We start from the raw sequence: 18,058 nt of genomic DNA, 5'->3' as shown, positions 1-18,058 counted from the left end.
CTTCCTTTTAAAGTACTTCTGTGGGTTTTCATGTGTTTTCACTGCTTTAAGTTCTTGATTTGCTTGGGCAATTTTAATAGATTACTTAGGTTATATGTTATTGGCCGGTATTTCTTTTATTTATTATTTTTTAGAAGTGTTATTCTAGCATATATTATATTGAAATGCATAAATTGTCACATGTATTGTCTGTCCATACATTCACAGTTGCACAAAATACTTACCTTTTCATTTATGACCATATAAAAGTTAGGTAAGGCAACTGCTTACTCAGAGAAATTTCAACATAATTTTAGCTACTGTTGACTGTCATTTGAATTGGTAAAAATATAAAGATGAGACAGTCCTACGTGACAATGAAATATTGCTGGCAATTCTGCAATACTGAGAACTCTCCTACTAGTAGGATTTCACCACTTTTACTTATAAGAAACATGATGAAGTTATTAGGTTTGGTTTTGCTTTAAATTAATTGGACCTTCCCTGTCCAAGTATGACACCATAATTCTTAATCTACAAAAACCCTTTGTCAAATTTAATGTGATCATTTCTGTATTTCTGAGCATGGCTCCTTTTTAACATTCAGAAGAACTCTCTCAGTTTTGCATCTCAATCAAACTTTCACACATTCAACCAGAAACATGAATCACACTAGTGCTATTTCAGGGAACAGTGTACAGCTATAGTGGCAGGGGGAAGTGCGCCATCCACCAGATCACACTGACACAGAGGTCATCATAAAGTAATGTGTGAGATTAAAGGTAAACAAAATTTACTAAAACCAAATACTTTTTTTTTTTTTTTTAAGAAAAATCTGCACCCATTTGCTGTCAGGACATTCATGACTTCTGTGCTACAGACCGATGCTTGCTAGAATACCAAAACATTTTCTGCCATTGAGGCCCTAATCTGCATTACAGTTATGATAACCTAAAGCAGCATATATTTTTTTTTTGCCTGCAAGCAAATGATATGAATTTGACAATCTTTCTACACTTACTGATGAAGTATTGCCAACCCAGAGCGTTCAGAACACCTAAGTCAGGACTCAAAAAAGAATGAGGATTTCAAAAGTATGGCAGTTTTAAAATCAAGTGGGAAAGCATTTACGTATTTACTTTTACTCTCCTTCAGTTGCATTTAGGGTTTTCCTGCTTTGTGTTTCATACTTCATTGCACAACTGAAAAACCATTCACTTTGAAGTGCTTAAAACTTAAGAGTTTAGATGACCATAAAACGTACTAATTCCAAGAGGTGGACCTTTCTAAAGAACAGCAAGTATTAAAAAATTACAGTACTTACAGAAAGCATTTTTTAAAGTATTTAATCAATTTACATGGGTATTTTCAATAGTGTTTATGTAGCCAAATTTTCCCTCTGTTTTATCTCCTATCTTTATACCATAAAGTTGAAATGAGTAAGGAGCACATCCTGTTGGAAGATTTAGGAGGGTGCCATAAATTATTTAAATAAACAGCTTATGAAGGTGGGTCTTTTCAATGTAAAAATGTTTTACATTGAAAAAATTCAATGTAAATAATTTTTTTTTTAAGATTATCTAACTCAACCCTCCTGAGGTAAAGTTCCAATGACCGTACTGAAAATTGTGAACAAGTGTGCAGCAGTAGCCTGTAATGCTGGACCTCCACTTTCCCACCTTTACTATGCTCTTTGGCATTTAATTTCATGCATAAGACCTTTCACTTATGATTTAATGGTGTACCACTGAAGACTAGTCACTTATGGTCTATACTAAGTAGCAGAATCTTTACAAGAAACTAGCACACTAAAATGCAATAAAGAATTTCCAAGTATTATTCAGTAAGAAGGGGTAGAGCTTACTGAATAAACCCCCCCTTGCTGAAGTGTGCATTTGCCATATCAAGTTAAGCAGTGAAGTCTTCAGCCCAGCATATGCAGTTACTCCAACACTTTAACATTTTTTAGTAAATATGGTTGAGCTACATGTTACTAAAATTTGCCAAATTTGCCTTTCTGATGCTCTCCTCTAGCAGAAGTTCATCCTGTAATTATTGTGGTTATTTTTACTTTGCACCTGTATTATGTACTAGTCTTAAGAGGGAATTGACTGGATTCTGTAGTCCATCTAATAGCTGCATTTTCAAAATCCATGTATATAGCACATGCATGTACACACAAACAAAATTACCTGCAGTTTCTAAGGATTTAGTTTACTGTTTAATACAAGTAGCATATAACTAGCGATACTAGTTACACTCACCAGAACATAATGTTGCCACAATTCAAAAGCAGCACAAGCAAAAATGGAAATGAGTGAGAATATTTCACCCACCAGAATGCAAATGCAGAGTTAGTGGAACACTGACAAGAGCAACTGTGGCCTGCTCTCTCTAAAGCAGCAATGCTGAAGATAAGTAATACGCCCAAAATTTAGTATTAAAGATTTAAAAAAAAAAAAAAAAAAAAAAAAAAAAAAAAAAAAAAGAAACTGCAACACAGGATACAGCTGCTAGAACAGAACATTCACTTAACATAGCTATACTTAAAAAACCCCAGCCAACAGAGGCCAAAAAGCCATGCAAGCAGCACTGAATAGTGACTGTTCGGGTACTGAGCCTGTCCTATCTGCAAGAATTCTGTAACATTCATACACTGAAATTCACTGTATACGGTAACATTTACAAACAGTACAGGTTTTATTTTACAAATAAACTCAAATTGCATCGACAAATACTATACAGAAATCAATAAAAGGACCTCTTACTAAATAGCAAGATTTTTTCCTTTTCCCTACTTTTGATCTTTGACTATTTAGTATGCAACAAGATATTTCAAAATTCCTTATTTTCAAGGTAATTTTGGTAAATTTAAAAATTATATCTTACACCAGAAATAGGTAATTTCCTTTATTTAATACTATTAAAAAGCATGCATATTAAGACAAATAAATCAGAAAAAAAAGTCTTAATGCTCAAGCCCCTTCTCTATCTCTAAAAACGGAGGAGCCACGTTTACAAACATAAAACAAACAAACCCGGTGGTGTCATATTAGAATCAGCTACACAACCTTATCGTAAGGGATCTCCACCTGTTTCAGCTATAACCCGAATAACCAAGCTATAACAACCAAGACATCGTTAATGTAAAATAGTAATTATTACCAAGCTAGCATCACAAGATCAGAGTCCAATACAGACATTTTGTACCTTGGTGCTGGATAATGTTACTTGAAGCATCAGCCTAATAGCCGGTTTATTCATAAGGCACGCACTAAAATGAAACAAACAGTAATTAAGTGCTGACAGTGACCTAGTTAGCTACACAAGGAGCTCGATCGTCCTGTCATTCATTACAGGTTCGCCGCAATCCGACAGGAACGGCCCCGTCCGCCCGGACAGCGCGGGAGCGGGGCGCAGCGCCCCCCGTGCGGGAAGCCCCTGGCTCCGGCCCGGTGTCGCCAGCCGCTCCTGCAGTCCCCGGGTCTCCGCAGCCCCCGGGTCTCCCGGAGCTACGCCCCAGCGAGGGCAGCGCCAAGGCCGCCTGCCTTGGCCTTCGCCTTCCCCTCCCCCGCGCCGCAGCTCCAGCAGCTCCGCGCTGGGATAACGCAGCCTCTGACTCGCTCACTGCTCGCGTCCCTTCACCTCCCTCTCCTCCCTCCCCCAACGCGCGCGCTCCAGAGTCTCCTCTCGGCGGCAGGAGGGCGGTGAAATCCTCCGCTCTCCTCCCTCCGCGCTCCGTAACGCGAACGAGCCGCCGCCTTCTGTTCCTCAGCCACGGCCAAGTCGGTGTTTGTTGACAGGCTCTGCCGGGCACAAAATGGGGCTGCCGCTTCCATGGGCGCCGCCATTTTGTGAGGAGTCGTTGTGCTCCCTTGCAGCAGCCGCAGCCTCAGTCGCGGCGGCCGCGGCAGCCCAGGCGCGCCGGAGCGGCGGCCGGGGTCTGTGTAATGGTTGAATAAAGTGACCCCATCTAGGGAATCCCCGGCTGACAGTTACGTAAGGGACCGTGCGCAATTGCTGTGCTTAGCATGGAAACCCACCTAGCCCTGCTACGCAACTTGTCTGTCCTCCCCTCTGCCTGCCGCTCCCCTCACAGAGCGTCCGGGCGAGTGGTGACTCACCTCTGCCGACCGCCCCTCGCGGAGGGGAGACCCCCTGCTTTTAAGGAATTTTTAAGGCATGATTAAAAACCACCGCCCTCCCGTGAAGGGTGGTTTGAGTTTGTCTAAAAGAGCGATTTAGCCCCCCAGTCGCTTGTTTTAAACCTCTCTGATTTGTATTATCCTGTCTTTGGCAGTCTTACTCATACTGTAGCTGAAATAACAGAAGCTCAGAGTGTCAGAGACAGGAGCTGCAGACTAAGATCCGAAGGTCTAATTTTAGGGGGGAGGAGGGAAGGCTCTTAATGCTACAGTGAATAAGACACTATGCATTTCACATTCTGAAATCCACACACCACCAACTTTCAGTACAGAGTTTTAATTTGAAACTCAGATATTTCTCCGTGCTTCCCCCCAGATCATGAACCCAGGGCAAATCTTACCAAGCTTTATTGCATCTGTCTCTATATTCAAGCTGAAACAACATACAAGTCAAAAGGAAAAAAATATTTGAAAAAAAATGTTTTCTGAACTTAGTACATAGAGTAGAAAGGAATTGCAGATCTCCTTCTTTAAGTGCTAACTGGAGGCCATCATGTGCCATTGATTCTAAAACACAGCTCCTTACTGACTTTCTTGAGTTCTGCTTAAAAAACACCCAACCCTGTAGGCCCGCTCTAGCTTTGGATTTCAGTGTAGAGGTTGCAAGGGGCAAATATTCCCTCAGAGTCTCTTAAACTGGAGCAAGCACTCACCTGCAGCTGTTTGCATGCCAGGGAAGGACAAATGCCCACCTGGGCACCGCCTGCTTTACCTGAGGAGCAAAGGTTTAATGGAAGGCACACTTCACCCCATGGGCCCTTTCTTGCTCCTGTTTACCATTACAAGTGGCACCAAGCTCCACCGTGGATGGCGTGCAGGTCTACTCCTGGTTTCCCAAGTGGAAAACACGTCAGGAGGTGAGTGTTTACAAACACTGTGCACCCCACAGGCAGAGGGCTAGCGGCTTGCAGTGCCAGTGGGGGCTGCTGCCATCCACGGTGAGGGCCAAGACCTTCCTCCTTCATTAATTTTGTGCTGCATGTTCCATTTGTCAGTGTAAAGAAAGATATGAGCGGCTTAGATTGTGTAGAGCAGTCTTGAAGCACTTAGATTACAGGCTGTAGTATCTCGGGAGAAAGAAGGAGTAAGAAATATTCATGAAGTGACCCTGAGCCTAGGTTCCCGCTGACAAACCTCTCCGGGGCACCTCCTACTCGGGAGAGCACTCGGCATTCTCCTTTGGGGAGTTTTAGAGCCCTCATGCCTCGAAATGAGGGGTTCCTGCTGTCCCCCCCCGCCCCCGCCGTGCCATCCGGGGCGACTTCCTGCCCTTGGAAACACCTCGGCCCGGGGGACTCGGAAAGTTTTCCGAAAGTCCACATCCCACCAGTGCCCCCTTCGGTTGTTGTTTTCTCTCCCCTTGAACTCAGGGCGTTGGGTTTAGTCCAATTAAAAAATTCGTCCCCGCTTTCCAAATCCACCTTTCCCGCCCCCCCGCCCCCCCCCCACCCCCCCGTCAGCAGCCAGCGGAGAGAGGCCGGTCGGCGCGAGCCTGGCACGGGAGGGCCCCGCACCGGCCCCGCGCCCCGGAACAGCCGGTAGTAGCCGTTTTTTTCCTCCCTCTTCTCCCTCTCCCTCGCCTCTTTCCGCCCGGCTTTGTGTGAAGTTTGCGGCACATTGCAGATGAGCCCTTAGCGGCGAGAGGAGCCTATTGTTCCCCGCCAGGAACTGCTTGCTGGGGCTGTGCTGGCTTTTGCCTTTGGAGCTGCCTCCTGCAGTACCGGAACCGGCCTCCGGGGCCCGCTGTGTCGCGCTCTCGTCCAGGCAGAAGCACGGCGGCCTCAGATCTTTTTGTCTGAGCGAGAAGAGAAGTGAATCCCGCTGCCGCCGCCACCGCCGCCGCCGCCGCCGTAGCTGTACAGTGTGTGTGTGTAAGGGAGCGAGCGAGGGAGCGAGCGAGCGAGGGAGGGAGATCGCATGGAGCCGCGGCTGTAACACACACACACTGTCAATACCTCACTCCGGCTCCCCCCCCGCCCCACCACAACAGTAACCCAATTCATTGTGTGATCCAGCAGCACCATGTTGAGTCTCATGTGCAGGCTGGATCGGCTGGGTTTGTGGTGCTGAGAGAGGCAGCAGCCGCGGGAGGAGGAATTACTGAGAGGTGCCCCTCTCCCTCCCTGCCTCTTCGCCCGTGTGTTGTGTGGAGACAGGACTCGCAATTACCACACTCTCGGGGCTCCCTTATTCCTTTTAAACTTTTTTTTAAACAAGCCCCTCTCCATGGCTGATCCCCGGCCGAGCACGGGCACCTGGGTCTCTTAAAGACAAGGAGGAGCCGGGGATTGTTGTTGTTGTTGTCGGCCGTTTTTTTTTTTTTTAATTGGATTTTTTTTTTTACGAGAACCTTTTTTATTACAAAAATGGCAAATTCGACGGGTAAAAACCACGCAGACCAGCGGAGAAAGGGACTCGCTTTCCTGGACGAGCTGCGGCAGTTTCACCACAGCAGAGGGTGAGGAAAATGGGGAGATGGAACGGGAGGGGGGGAGGCTTTTAAATCGACCAGATCCAACTTCCAGCCCCTTCCCTGAAGGACACGGCAGCCCCAGCGAGGGGAGAAAAGGGGGCAGAGCTGACAAGTTGTGGTGTTTTGTGTGTATCTCCTTTGGCAGGTCTCCTTTTAAGAAGATCCCCGTGGTGGGTGGGAAGGAGCTGGATCTTCACGCTCTCTATACCAGAGTCACCACTTTAGGCGGATTTGGGAAGGTGAGTGGAAGTTTTAATTTGGGTTTCCCTCCCACTAACCTCTTCCCAAAAGTCTCCTCTGACCCCCGGGGGTGGCGGGGGGAGCCGAGGTGGCCGGGAACCGTCCTATTTAAAGCCGGTTAGAGAAGGTGGGGGGTGGAAGGAGGAAGCGAGCAGATAGGCAGGTTGGTGGCTCGGCCTTGTCGGCGGAGCGATGGAGGGGGACCCGGGGGTACGGCGCGCACCCCACTCCTGCCTCCTCCGCCTCCGCCGGACCCCCTCGCCCATGCCCCCCTCCCGCGGGAAGGCGAGGGCCGAGCAGGGAGCTGCTGGGCGGCGAGAGCAGGCTTCTTTCGGCTGTGGTGGCAGCTCTGTGCGTCTCTCTTGCAGAGGAAGAGACAGAGGAAAGAGTCTGAGTGCAGTTTTAGTGCAACTCAAAATTAGCGGGCATGTTTAACATCGATAATCGGCACGGAGCATGGGCTAGGGAACGATCCTCGCAGCCGGGGGGGGCCGGGCGCTGCCCTCCGAGCCCTTCCCTGGGAAAAATAACAAAAGGGGCACCCAAGACGGTGTGTAATCAAATAGCCATCTTTAGGCTTCAAGGCTGGGGACAGAAATGTAGGCCTCAAAAGAAAGGCCTCTCTGTGTCTATGGATCTGTGTTGGGGGGACCCCCCGGGCCGGCGCCCCCGCGCCCCGCAGCCCAGGGGGCGCCCCCCGCCAGCACTTCCCTGCATTATTTTAAACTTCTTTGGGTTTTTAACGGACCGCGTTAGGATTTAAAAGGGGGCGACAGAGGGACTCCCGATTGGTTATTGTCCAGGCAGTAAAAACAAAAACAAACAAACCCCAAAACAATACCACCATTCCCGGCCGTTCCCCCCGAAAAAAAATGTGTATGTTAAAAAATAAATGCAGTAAAAGACCCCTGAGAAGCGGGATTATTCCCGAAAGGGGAATACTATCAACTGTCAGTAAAATATATGGTCCTAAATCCCATATACATTCATGTTTGTTTCTTTTTATATATTTATCTATTTGCTTCATGGCAGCCTGTTTTTTTTTTGTGATGTTCGCTGTCAGCAACATGTTTACGTGTACGTTGTGTATCTCGGCTTGTGTGTTGTTTTTGACAGGTATCAGAGAAGAATCAGTGGGGAGAAATTGTAGAAGAGTTTAACTTTCCCAGAAGTTGTTCTAACGCTGCCTTCGCTTTAAAACAGTATTACTTGCGGTGAGTGCTATCAAGCTGTTGCAGTAGTATTTTTGAGTGCGGGGTTATATTTAGTTTTCAGTGTGTGCAATAATAAAAATATCCCTACTCTTTTAAAATGCTAAAAAATAAAGCAGAAAAAACCCTTGTAATTCCTTTCTCGTCTGGGGCAGTGATCAGTTAAAGGTGATTCTATTTTGTAGTTTTTTTTATTTTACGTCTGCAAGCCTTAAACTTTGAAGGGATCCCAAGTACACATACAGTGTATGTCAGAGGCCATTTTTTTTGATTGTTTTAGAATGACGGTACTAAAGGACTGTTACTAAGAGATCACATTATTGTAGTTATAGAAACTTAGGTTAATATTTGGAGCACTGAAATGTGTTGATATATGTAAATTTGTTTACTGCTTAGTGGGGTCAGATGTCGAATAAAAATGCATCTGCAGGAAGGTAGACTGTTGCACAAATTATATTGTTCTCAATTACTAGCAGCATATATCATTCTCTTTTATTTTAGAGTACAAAGAGCTAAATAATTATTTTATTACTTGTAAATTTCTGCAGGTTTTAAAAATAAGGTTGTATTCATTGGAAATGATGCAGATGATTTTTTTGTGATACAAGTTATTTTTCATTGTTGCATGGAGCTCATAGTGAATGTTTTAAACTACTATGTATGGTACTATTAATTTGCTAGATTGCTTTTTAAAAAATTAATTTTTATTAAATTTCGGTGATTTTTTTGTAGAAAAGATTTTTAATGATGGTGTATATCGTTGTTTTAGATACTATGTATATGGATAGTTATATTTCATTTAGAATGAAGTTAAATGTATGTTGGTTAAGGAATGTAATTTTCTGTTTCTGAATTATAAATACAATATTTTTTCATTGCAGTTAATGATAATATAGATGTGCAGTATGTACAAAATAAGTATGGGCTTTTCGATTTCTGTTTTGGTGAGCTGAGTACACACAAGCTTTATCTGTTTCTAGTTTGGCCTTCTGAATTAGGAAATGCAGTAATTGTACAGGTGCACTTTCTATTGGTTGTCCTAGATTGACTTCCAGCTTGAAGCTGTGGAGTTCATAGCACAGTGGAGCAGTTTCTGAGTTTCAGTGATGTCTGGAAAACCTTAGCCAGATATTTGTAGTTACTGAAATTTTGGGGTTTTTTTTGGTGGTGGCATATGATTGCTTTATGATTCAGGTTAAGAAAAGAAACTACCATTGTTAATAGCTCTAGTAGAGTTTAAGGTTGGTGGCAGGCCTAGAAATTAAGTGGGAAGCTTGCTTTAGGATATCCTTCCCTCTTTTTTCCCCCCCTCCTCTCCTACATAGTACTGAAATAGTGTTGCTAAAGATTTGTCACATCATAGAAAGCAGTTTTTTGCTTCTTGAGTTTTTCTGTTGGACCATGTAATTTGTTAGTTGACTAGATTTTACATATAATTAACAAAATTATAGTTTTTTGTTTTTACCCTTTTATTTCTATTTCCATATTTTTAAGTGTTTGAATGGCCTAACTTTTTGCAGTGGAAGATTGTATGTCATTTCTGTTTTCATGTGTATTTTGAGAGCCATTATATGCTGTGACAGTTAACACAATGTTAATTTAGCCTTCTAATGACTATTAATTTTTAATAAGGTATTACTTTTTGAATTAGACATACAAAAATGTTATTTTTATTATTGGCATACTGGTATTGACATTATTTAAAATACAGTTGTTGAATACATATATAACTGATTGCATACAAATAATTTAAAGGGTTTTTGTTTATTTGGAATTTAGGAAAAAAGTTGATAAATGGTTAAGATGAAGAATCTTTAAAAATATCTTTATCATAAAATCTGTGATTAAGCCATTATGAAATAAACTATCAAGGTTATTGGTTTTGGGGTGGACTGATTTTTAGTGATCATTTTGGTTTTTGTTTTGTTTTGTTTCTTCTGAATTGCTGCTTTACTCACTGTTGCTTCTCATATGGTCTAAGTTGGATGTGAACTGTTTCCCAGCTGAGTTCACCTTCTTCCATGTGCAGTAATAAGACTGTATATAAACGTCTCTCTGCTAGGTTAATGTCTGTTTAGCTATGACCTAGAAGGTGTATGGGGGACAGTATTTAGTTCTAGGGAAAGAATAAATGCTCTAATGATAAATTTGCTAAAAGGGTCTAGCTGATTGGCGTTGAAGAACATAATCTGAGGTTTCTTACTAGGCTAGATTTGAACGAACTGCTGAGCAACTACCCTTGGAAAGCAAAAAGGGTGTCTTGTGAACCTCAAGTATGACTGTAGTCTTGGCCTCACTACTGTAGTGACTTTCCAAGCAAAGCCAGACAAATTGAGCCCTATCAACTTGTATTTCAGTTTTTATCCAATTGTATGTCATGGGTACTGTAAAGTGAGGGATCTGCTTGGCAGATGGAGACCCTGTTGAATTCAGAGGGATTCAGTGGTGTGGACTTACATGAATATGTTTGCAAATATGGATTTGGGATGGTTTGTGATGAAAGTTGCTTCTTTCTATGGAACATCTGGCATAGTGTGTTGACTGAGATGAAATCTCAAGCTGCGTGGACCACTTGCTCATTTTGCTGTGTTGCCACTAATAATGCTGCTATTTTTACTTAAAGTTACTGTGTAAATGAATTTAAAAAATTATTTATTTGTGTGAGGGCAGTAGTCCTGTTGGCTTGATCAAACTGAATGTTTTGCAAAACAGTCATTGGGTTATGGTATTTCTTGAGGCAGTTCTTGAGGTTTGTATTTTTGTTTAAATAACTTTTTCACTTGACTGTCCTGGAATTTTGCTGTGTGTCTTTGGGAGTCTGTGTTAGGCTTCACTAAAAAAGTGAATTGTTTAAACTTGTGATACAATTCTGATAGGTTTTATGATAGGTGGTAGTTGAATACATGATAATCTATCTATCCCTTCTCCCTTGCACTGCCCTCTCCCTTTTCTCTCACTGGAAAAAGTAATTTATAATAGGGAAAGTCTGAACCATTCAAACTTAGTGCCTCTGTTGCTTTGAGCTGTCTGACAGGTGAAGTAATTTATGCACTGTGGTTCTTAGTGAGCAGTCAAAAGCCACAGTGCCGATAACCATTGATAGACTGTACTTGTTAATGTAGTTCTGTAAGACTTTACAGCAACACAGAGTGTAATTCCCTCGGATGTAGTGCAAATTGGATGTTTCATTTCAATTGAGGTGAATTAGTAAAGCATTTGCTAAATGCTTCTAGAAAAATTATTTCATAATGTTAATGAAAATATTTTCGTATGGGGTAATACATGTAAACATCAGTAATGTGGACATACATTTATGTTTTTGTTGGTAAACACCCAGTCAGTAAAAAGAAAGCTAGCATGGAATATAGCATGGTTTTTATCTTATTGGTAGATTACATTACAGTCCTACAAAGAACTGGGCTGATGTGACATCATGTGTTGGTATAAGGTTCTGTTGGTTTTCGTGTGAGTGCAAGTGATACATTTATTTCTGATGTGGATCTTCATCTATTTTGGGGGAGTGAGAGACCTTGTAAGCTTAAATGTGTGAATGAAGTATGCTTAACTGAGCTGAAAAGCAACTGATTTTCAAAGTTATTTATCTACATTAAGATAAATTATATGAAGGGACTAGTTGTAAGGTAAAATAAGTTTGTCTTAGTTCTGTGGAGAATTCCTGAAAGGTGGACAGCACATGCATATGCTTTTGGCAAAGGCAGTAGTAATTAGCTAATAATAGTTTAAGGTGAATAAAAATTTGCTGTTGTAAATATTGGGGAAGTCAAATAGAGAGGAAAGTGGTCAGTTCATAAATGAGAAGTTGCATAAAGTTGTTATTAAGACAAGCCATTATGCTGAATTTCCTGAAATTCCATATATAGTAGGATGAAAAAACAGTGAGCAGTTAAAAATCAGAACCATATGAAGTAGCTATTGATGACAAATAAAGGGGGTTCTTGAAAGATCTGAAGATATTTATAAGACATTTGATCTTCAAGATGCCTCTAAGAAATTAAACAATAGTACTGATTTCTTAAAAAATAAATAAAGGGGAAAAGAAAAAAAAAAAGCATAAGCTTGAGAACTAGATAAAAGGGATTCTTAGTAATATAATGACAAACAAAATCAGGAAAACAATAAGAAGAAGCCTGGAATTTTCTAAGCAAAAATTACTTTAGGAGAGTTTTTTTGTTATTCTTGCTTAGTGTTTAAAATTAGGATCTGATACTGCAACAGCATCTGCACACAGTTCAGTGAGTATGGAGAAGTACAGGATTGGCTTGTTTGCCAGATCTGACTGCAGATTCAAGGCCCCAGTAAATGAATAGAGACTTGTAGCTATAGCAAAATTTTAAATATTTTCTGAAATTCAAATACATCTCAAAATCTCTTGTTAAGAAATGATGTATGTATATGGATAGTCATCTTAATGAAAAATTGGATGAAGGACCATAAACAAAAATAGAACGAAGTATAAAGAATAGATGTGGTGAGTCACAGCAGTTTTAGGTGCTAAAAGAGTATCATCAGTGTATACATATGCACGTAGTAATACAAGTTTAGCCATTTTAGGTATATTTAGTGTCTGCTTTGCTTAACTTTATGAGGGGTTGAATACTACACTTTCAGCATTAGCAGGCAGTGATAAAAGAGTTAAGCACAAGTCAGGGCAGAAAAGAAAAGGTAATCTAAAGAAATTAGGCACATTGTTGGAAAGTACAAACAAGATTTAGTTTGAAAAATGCAAGCTAAAACAATTGAGGGCTCGTAATCCAAAACAGGTATTCATTGTGAGGGAATAACCTGGAAAGCAGTATTGCTGAAAAAGGGATAGGAGTGATACCATGGGCCTGATAATCCTGTCAGTTGTGTGAACCCAACTCCCTTTCATATGAAAGGGATTTGTGCATGCTTCTAACAGGAAGGACAGGCCCCAGTTTGAAATATGATATATAGACTTTGCAAAATTTAGAACAAGTTTAGGTTGCATCCACCATGGCATTGAGCAAACATTAGACAAATGGTAGATGGATTTTGGTACAAGATTATGGGACTGTGTTTGGAGTACTGTTTTACTTCAGAGCCTTTGCAACAGGTGGGATAGCTTAACAGAAACTCAGAGAAGAGCAACAAAATGTTAAGAAAGCTGAAGGTACTAGTTGATGTAAAAAAAAAAAAAACTTATAAAGAAATATGTTTTGCTTGGCTTAGTTAACAGTTTGTGTGAGAAGGGGAAATTATATCTTCCAAGCATTTTGAAGGGTCTAAGCGGTTAAAAGGGAGGTAATTTAAAATAAAAGAAGAGGTTGTACAATGTGTAAGCTGAGATAAAACTGAAGGAGAAAATTCAGAGCAGACAACAGCACAAAACCCCCAAGATATACCTGAATACCTTCTGGTATGAATAGTATGTCAGGCAGAGTACGGGGGAACCCCCATACCGGGCACTAGCCTGGCCAGGACACCAATACGTGTGCAACAGGTAATGAGCCAGGAATGGCATAGAGACCAGCTGACCTTACAGGTTTTGTCCATCCTTGAATGATGCCGTAATGGAGGCTTTCATCTTGCATACCTGTGGACTTGACCTTGTGGAATCTTTTGTGCTTAATTTTGTCCCAAATCCTGCAGTCACTGGCAAGATAGGAAACAAATACATGGATGACGTTTTTATGATTTCTTCTTAAAATTTGCTTTTTCTTCCTCAAAACAAAAATTGTAATGCATGTTTCAGTCAGGTGTCTAAGGCCTGTCTTTTAAAGTCTGAAGTGAATATTTTACATAGTTGAAGGGGGAATATTGTTTTAGTTGTACTGAATCATAGAGCCAACATACAATCAAGACTACTGCTCATGAAATAAAGCTTTATTTAGGAAAATTAAATATGTTGGTTGTTAAAATCTCAGAATATCTCTCAATAGAAGTTACTTATTTGGATGGATGTGGTCTTGTCAGGGTTTCTGGGAGTTTGCTCAAAGGAAAACAAGTTTCACAATACAACATTTGCATTAGGACTCATCCGAAGGGCGCAAGCAGCAAGTGAAAGGGGACATGGCTACTTTTAAAATTGCTCTTTGTTAGAATTACATTGTGATACCAGTTTACTGTGCAGATGAGTTTGGCCTCTATCAAAGTTTCTCAGCTTTTCCTTCAGAGGGTAAACTCCTTTTTACTGCTGGAAAATGTAGTGAAAAATAAGTGTGATGAGTATTAACATATTTTCCTGATTATTTTCTGCAAGCTTTTTGTAGAACTACCTAAGTTGCAGCTGTTATGCTGAAGTACATTAGTTTGTTTGGGGAGGGGTGAATGTTGTTCTTCAGTGTTAATTCAGAATTCTGATTGTTTAATTTGAAAGTTTAGATGGGCAGATGTCAGAATTAATAATCTACAAAGAGCAAGTTTCTGGCAACACTGTAAATGTGGTGACTTCTAGCACCTACTTAGTCTTCTTAGAATTAGTGGGAACTTAATTATTTCGGACCATTTTCTGTTCTTAAACCAAAACAGTATTTAAATGAATTTATTCCTTAAAATTATTAGTATCTGTTGAATGTCTTAGGTTTGAATGAATGCTAAGCCAATTACAAGATGATCAAGAATGCATATGGAATGCAAGGGTATTACTTCTTTCCTTGTGAAATGGAATAAGCCTGGGCTAAGAGAACTTGTTTGCTTTGGTTTAGGTTGGTTTTTTTTGTTTGTTTAATTTTATTCTGGAGCTAGTAGGTTTTAATTACCTTGCTTATTTGCAGTTAAATCTCAATAGATAAGACTTTCATACTCTTTTTTTTTTTTTTTTCTTTCTTTCTTTCTTAACTCTTTCCCCAGTAGTGGAATAGAGAAATACAATTTGTTAGTTTTTACAGGTACACAGGTACACAAAGGTTCAGATTTTTACTTTGAGAGTGCATGTCAAATAAGATGAAACCCAAATACATTAAAGCCAATTATTTTTGTAATAATCCAGTTTTAATTGTTAATAATTGTTTTTATAGAATCTAGTTTTAATCCAGTTAATAATTGTTTTATAGAATCCAATTCTGACTGGAGAATTTCTTCATTTTGAGCCTTAGTTAAACTGTCCATAAAAAGAGGCTACTATTACTGTCTTTTAAAATTTCTCTTTAATCAGTAGCTGAGAAATCCTGTTTTTTTTTTTTTTTTTTCAAACAGTGCTAATGTTATGTTCTGTGAATTGGAGAGCTGAGAACTAAATAAGATCATGAGAATGAACTGTTTGTGTTTTGTTTTGCTGTGTTTTAAAATGTTTCTTCTGAGTGTTGTAGTGGTGTTTTACAGCTTAAATGGGACTGCTTGGAGTTACTGTAGTATCAGTCCACATTATTACAGGTCAGCGCAGTTCACAGAGGAGATTGGGTATAGGCCAGAGATCCCATCACGTGATCTTGTTTCTGGTTACCAGTCTGATACATATTGATTCTGTGGTCTTAGTTAAATCATTTACAATCTTTTTATTCATATTTTTAAAGTGGCTATACTGATGTTTGTTTACCTATCTCAAAGAGAAGTGTGAGACTTTAAGCTCTTTAATGCAGGTTTGTGTCTCTTCATGCTTCCATGTCATATCTTAAATATTTGAAAATGAATATAAATTAGGAATATATGAGAAAAGTAAAACTATTCATAAGGTTATTTGCCCTCTACAGTGTTGAGAAGCAGAAAATACAGCACAGATGAGAGGAAGAACAGTCTTTATTCCTTAGGGAATAAATAAACTTGGGATACCTAAGCAGAGAAATATTGAAACAGTTGAAAGAAAGAAGCTTATCTTGAGGGAGGATAATAAAACAGCAAAGATGGTACCCAGAATAGTGAGCTTAGGCTTTGCCTGAAGTACTAGATTAGTGAGCTAGGTATCACATCTCAAATACAGTTCTCCTTGGAGCAGCAGGCTCAAGTCTTAACCAGACCTGAATTACATTTTAAGCAGCAAGGTAGTGAAGCTGAGTACTCCACTTTTTGTTTTCCTATATTTAAACTGAATGTACATGCATTTATTTTAACTCCAGATAAACTGTAGCAAGGCAGCTATGCTGCAAGAGAGATCACGCATAATAGAGTTATAATAGAGTGTAGTTTTGTTGAATGGTGCACTGGAGCACATTTGTCTGTAAGAGTGAACTGTCTTCATACTATTTTCTGTTGGTGTGGGAAGAGCAACAGTTGCGATTATTAGTCTCTCAGAATAATCTCTCAGTGTTCATTGTCAATCCGTAGCTGCTTAAGATACATAAAAATCTTGTAAGGCAGTCATTCTGTTTCAGAGACCCTTTCAGAGTTTGGTGGGCTTTTGACATGGCTGCTGAGGTTTAGATGGACCATACTTACGGCTGCGTGTGTTTCTTCACTGTTACCTGCTGTGACGTCTGTGGTTGGCCTCTGCCTCCCAGTGCAGAGGTTGCCATGCTTCCATGATAAACCATTTGCAGGGATTCTCAGGTCCATAGATCGCCAAATCGTATGACTAACTTTGAGTAGCTCTGTTCAATTTCTTTGAAGTGCAATAACAACCTGTATTACTGGAGCACAATGTACTGGGGGAACTTTCTGTTTAGGGTACATCCCAGGGGCTCAATTAAGCTAAATGAGAATAGTTCACTCTGGGGTAAATCTTTGAGCATATTAATAATTATTATGGCGTAGGATAGGTGTAGAACTATGCGTATGAGTTTACTGTTTACTTTTCAAATCTATATATTAGAAGAAAACTTGCGGAAATACTCTTAGGAATAGCTCTTCCTTACCTGATTATTTTGGTCAGGAGTGTCCATTTTCTAGTGACCTCCATGAAGTGATGTAGAATTCAGGCATTGGCCAGGTAAACAGTGCCATGTTACAGAATTCACAGATGTCCTCTGTAGTTTTGGGGTGATAGTGTAGCTTTGAAATGTTGTAGATTATGGAGCTGTTTCTTGGCTGCTTTTCACTCCCCAGTACCATCTATGAAATGCCAGGAAAATTAAAATTTCTAATAGTACATGTTCATATAATGAACATGTACTTTTTTCAGGTATTTATTTAGATACTGACATTGTTTTCAGGTATTTATTTCAGGTATTGATTTTTTTCAGGTATTTATTTATACAATAAATACCTGAAAAAAATCAGGAATTGCCTCATATAAGTATGAATGTGCAAGTGTGACTGTGTTTTTAGAGAATATTCTTTATACAGCAGAGCCTTGTGCTCCCTGCGAGAAATGGGAACAAATTTCATGGCAATATTCATCTGTTGTATCAAGGTACACATAATTTTTACTCATCATTCATGTGGTAATTGATTAATCTTAATATTAGTTATTTCTAAAGAGGTTTTGAGTTTGCTTTTTGGGCATCTGTTCTCCACTGTCTTGCCTTCCATGGTGTTACCCAGGTCGGCCATGTAGCTCTTTCTCTCTTTCTGTCTCTCATTCTAATCATCATCTTCTCAGTCTTTTGACTACAGGCCATAATTCATTCTCTGTTCCTTGTCCCCTTGATGTCTCTACCCATTGACTGCACATGGGATATTTACTGTAATCAAATGAATTTCTAATTGTAAGAAAATTGAAAGAAAAAAGGGATGTATGTAAGTAAAAGGGCAAGAGGACAAAGCACTAAATGTCAGGTGCCTAGCAACAGTAAAATACTGAATTTTACAGCAAAACACTAATAGATTATGTGGTACCTGAAAAACAAATTCTGCAGCTGTGGGCATGCTGCATTCACAGGATCCAGATGAATGTATAAAGGGTATTTCACACGCCTGAAAAATGTGTTTTCAGGTACTCTACAGGACCTAGTCAGGCATTGCAGCATTGGGTACATTTTGCTTGTTCTTCCAAGGTCATTTTTGTAATTCTAAGGCATAGAAATACAATTTTAAATTTTTTTTTAAGTGGAAATATTTTTTCTGAGCAGAGGTATGTGCAAAGGCTGACCCCTGTA

At 40.2% G+C, this 18,058-nt stretch overlaps 1 protein-coding gene across 1 annotated transcript in view; it reads left to right on the top strand.

The window, feature by feature from the left end:
• Positions 1 to 5,653: 5,653 nt before the first annotated feature.
• The window catches only part of ARID2 (AT-rich interaction domain 2), a 93,838-nt gene continuing 81,433 nt past the window's right edge, over positions 5,654 to 18,058 (top strand). The window contains exons 1-3 of the mRNA XM_059847031.1: positions 5,654 to 6,642; positions 6,803 to 6,896; positions 8,014 to 8,111. Coding sequence (XP_059703014.1) covers positions 6,551 to 6,642; positions 6,803 to 6,896; positions 8,014 to 8,111 — 284 coding nt within the window. The 5' untranslated portion in view covers positions 5,654 to 6,550. The remainder of the gene's footprint in view (positions 6,643 to 6,802; positions 6,897 to 8,013; positions 8,112 to 18,058) is intronic.

This window comes from Haemorhous mexicanus, chromosome 5, assembly GCF_027477595.1.
Source record: "Haemorhous mexicanus isolate bHaeMex1 chromosome 5, bHaeMex1.pri, whole genome shotgun sequence".
Lineage (NCBI taxonomy): Eukaryota > Metazoa > Chordata > Aves > Passeriformes > Fringillidae > Haemorhous > Haemorhous mexicanus.
This window is presented reverse-complemented; position numbering and strand designations above follow the sequence as displayed.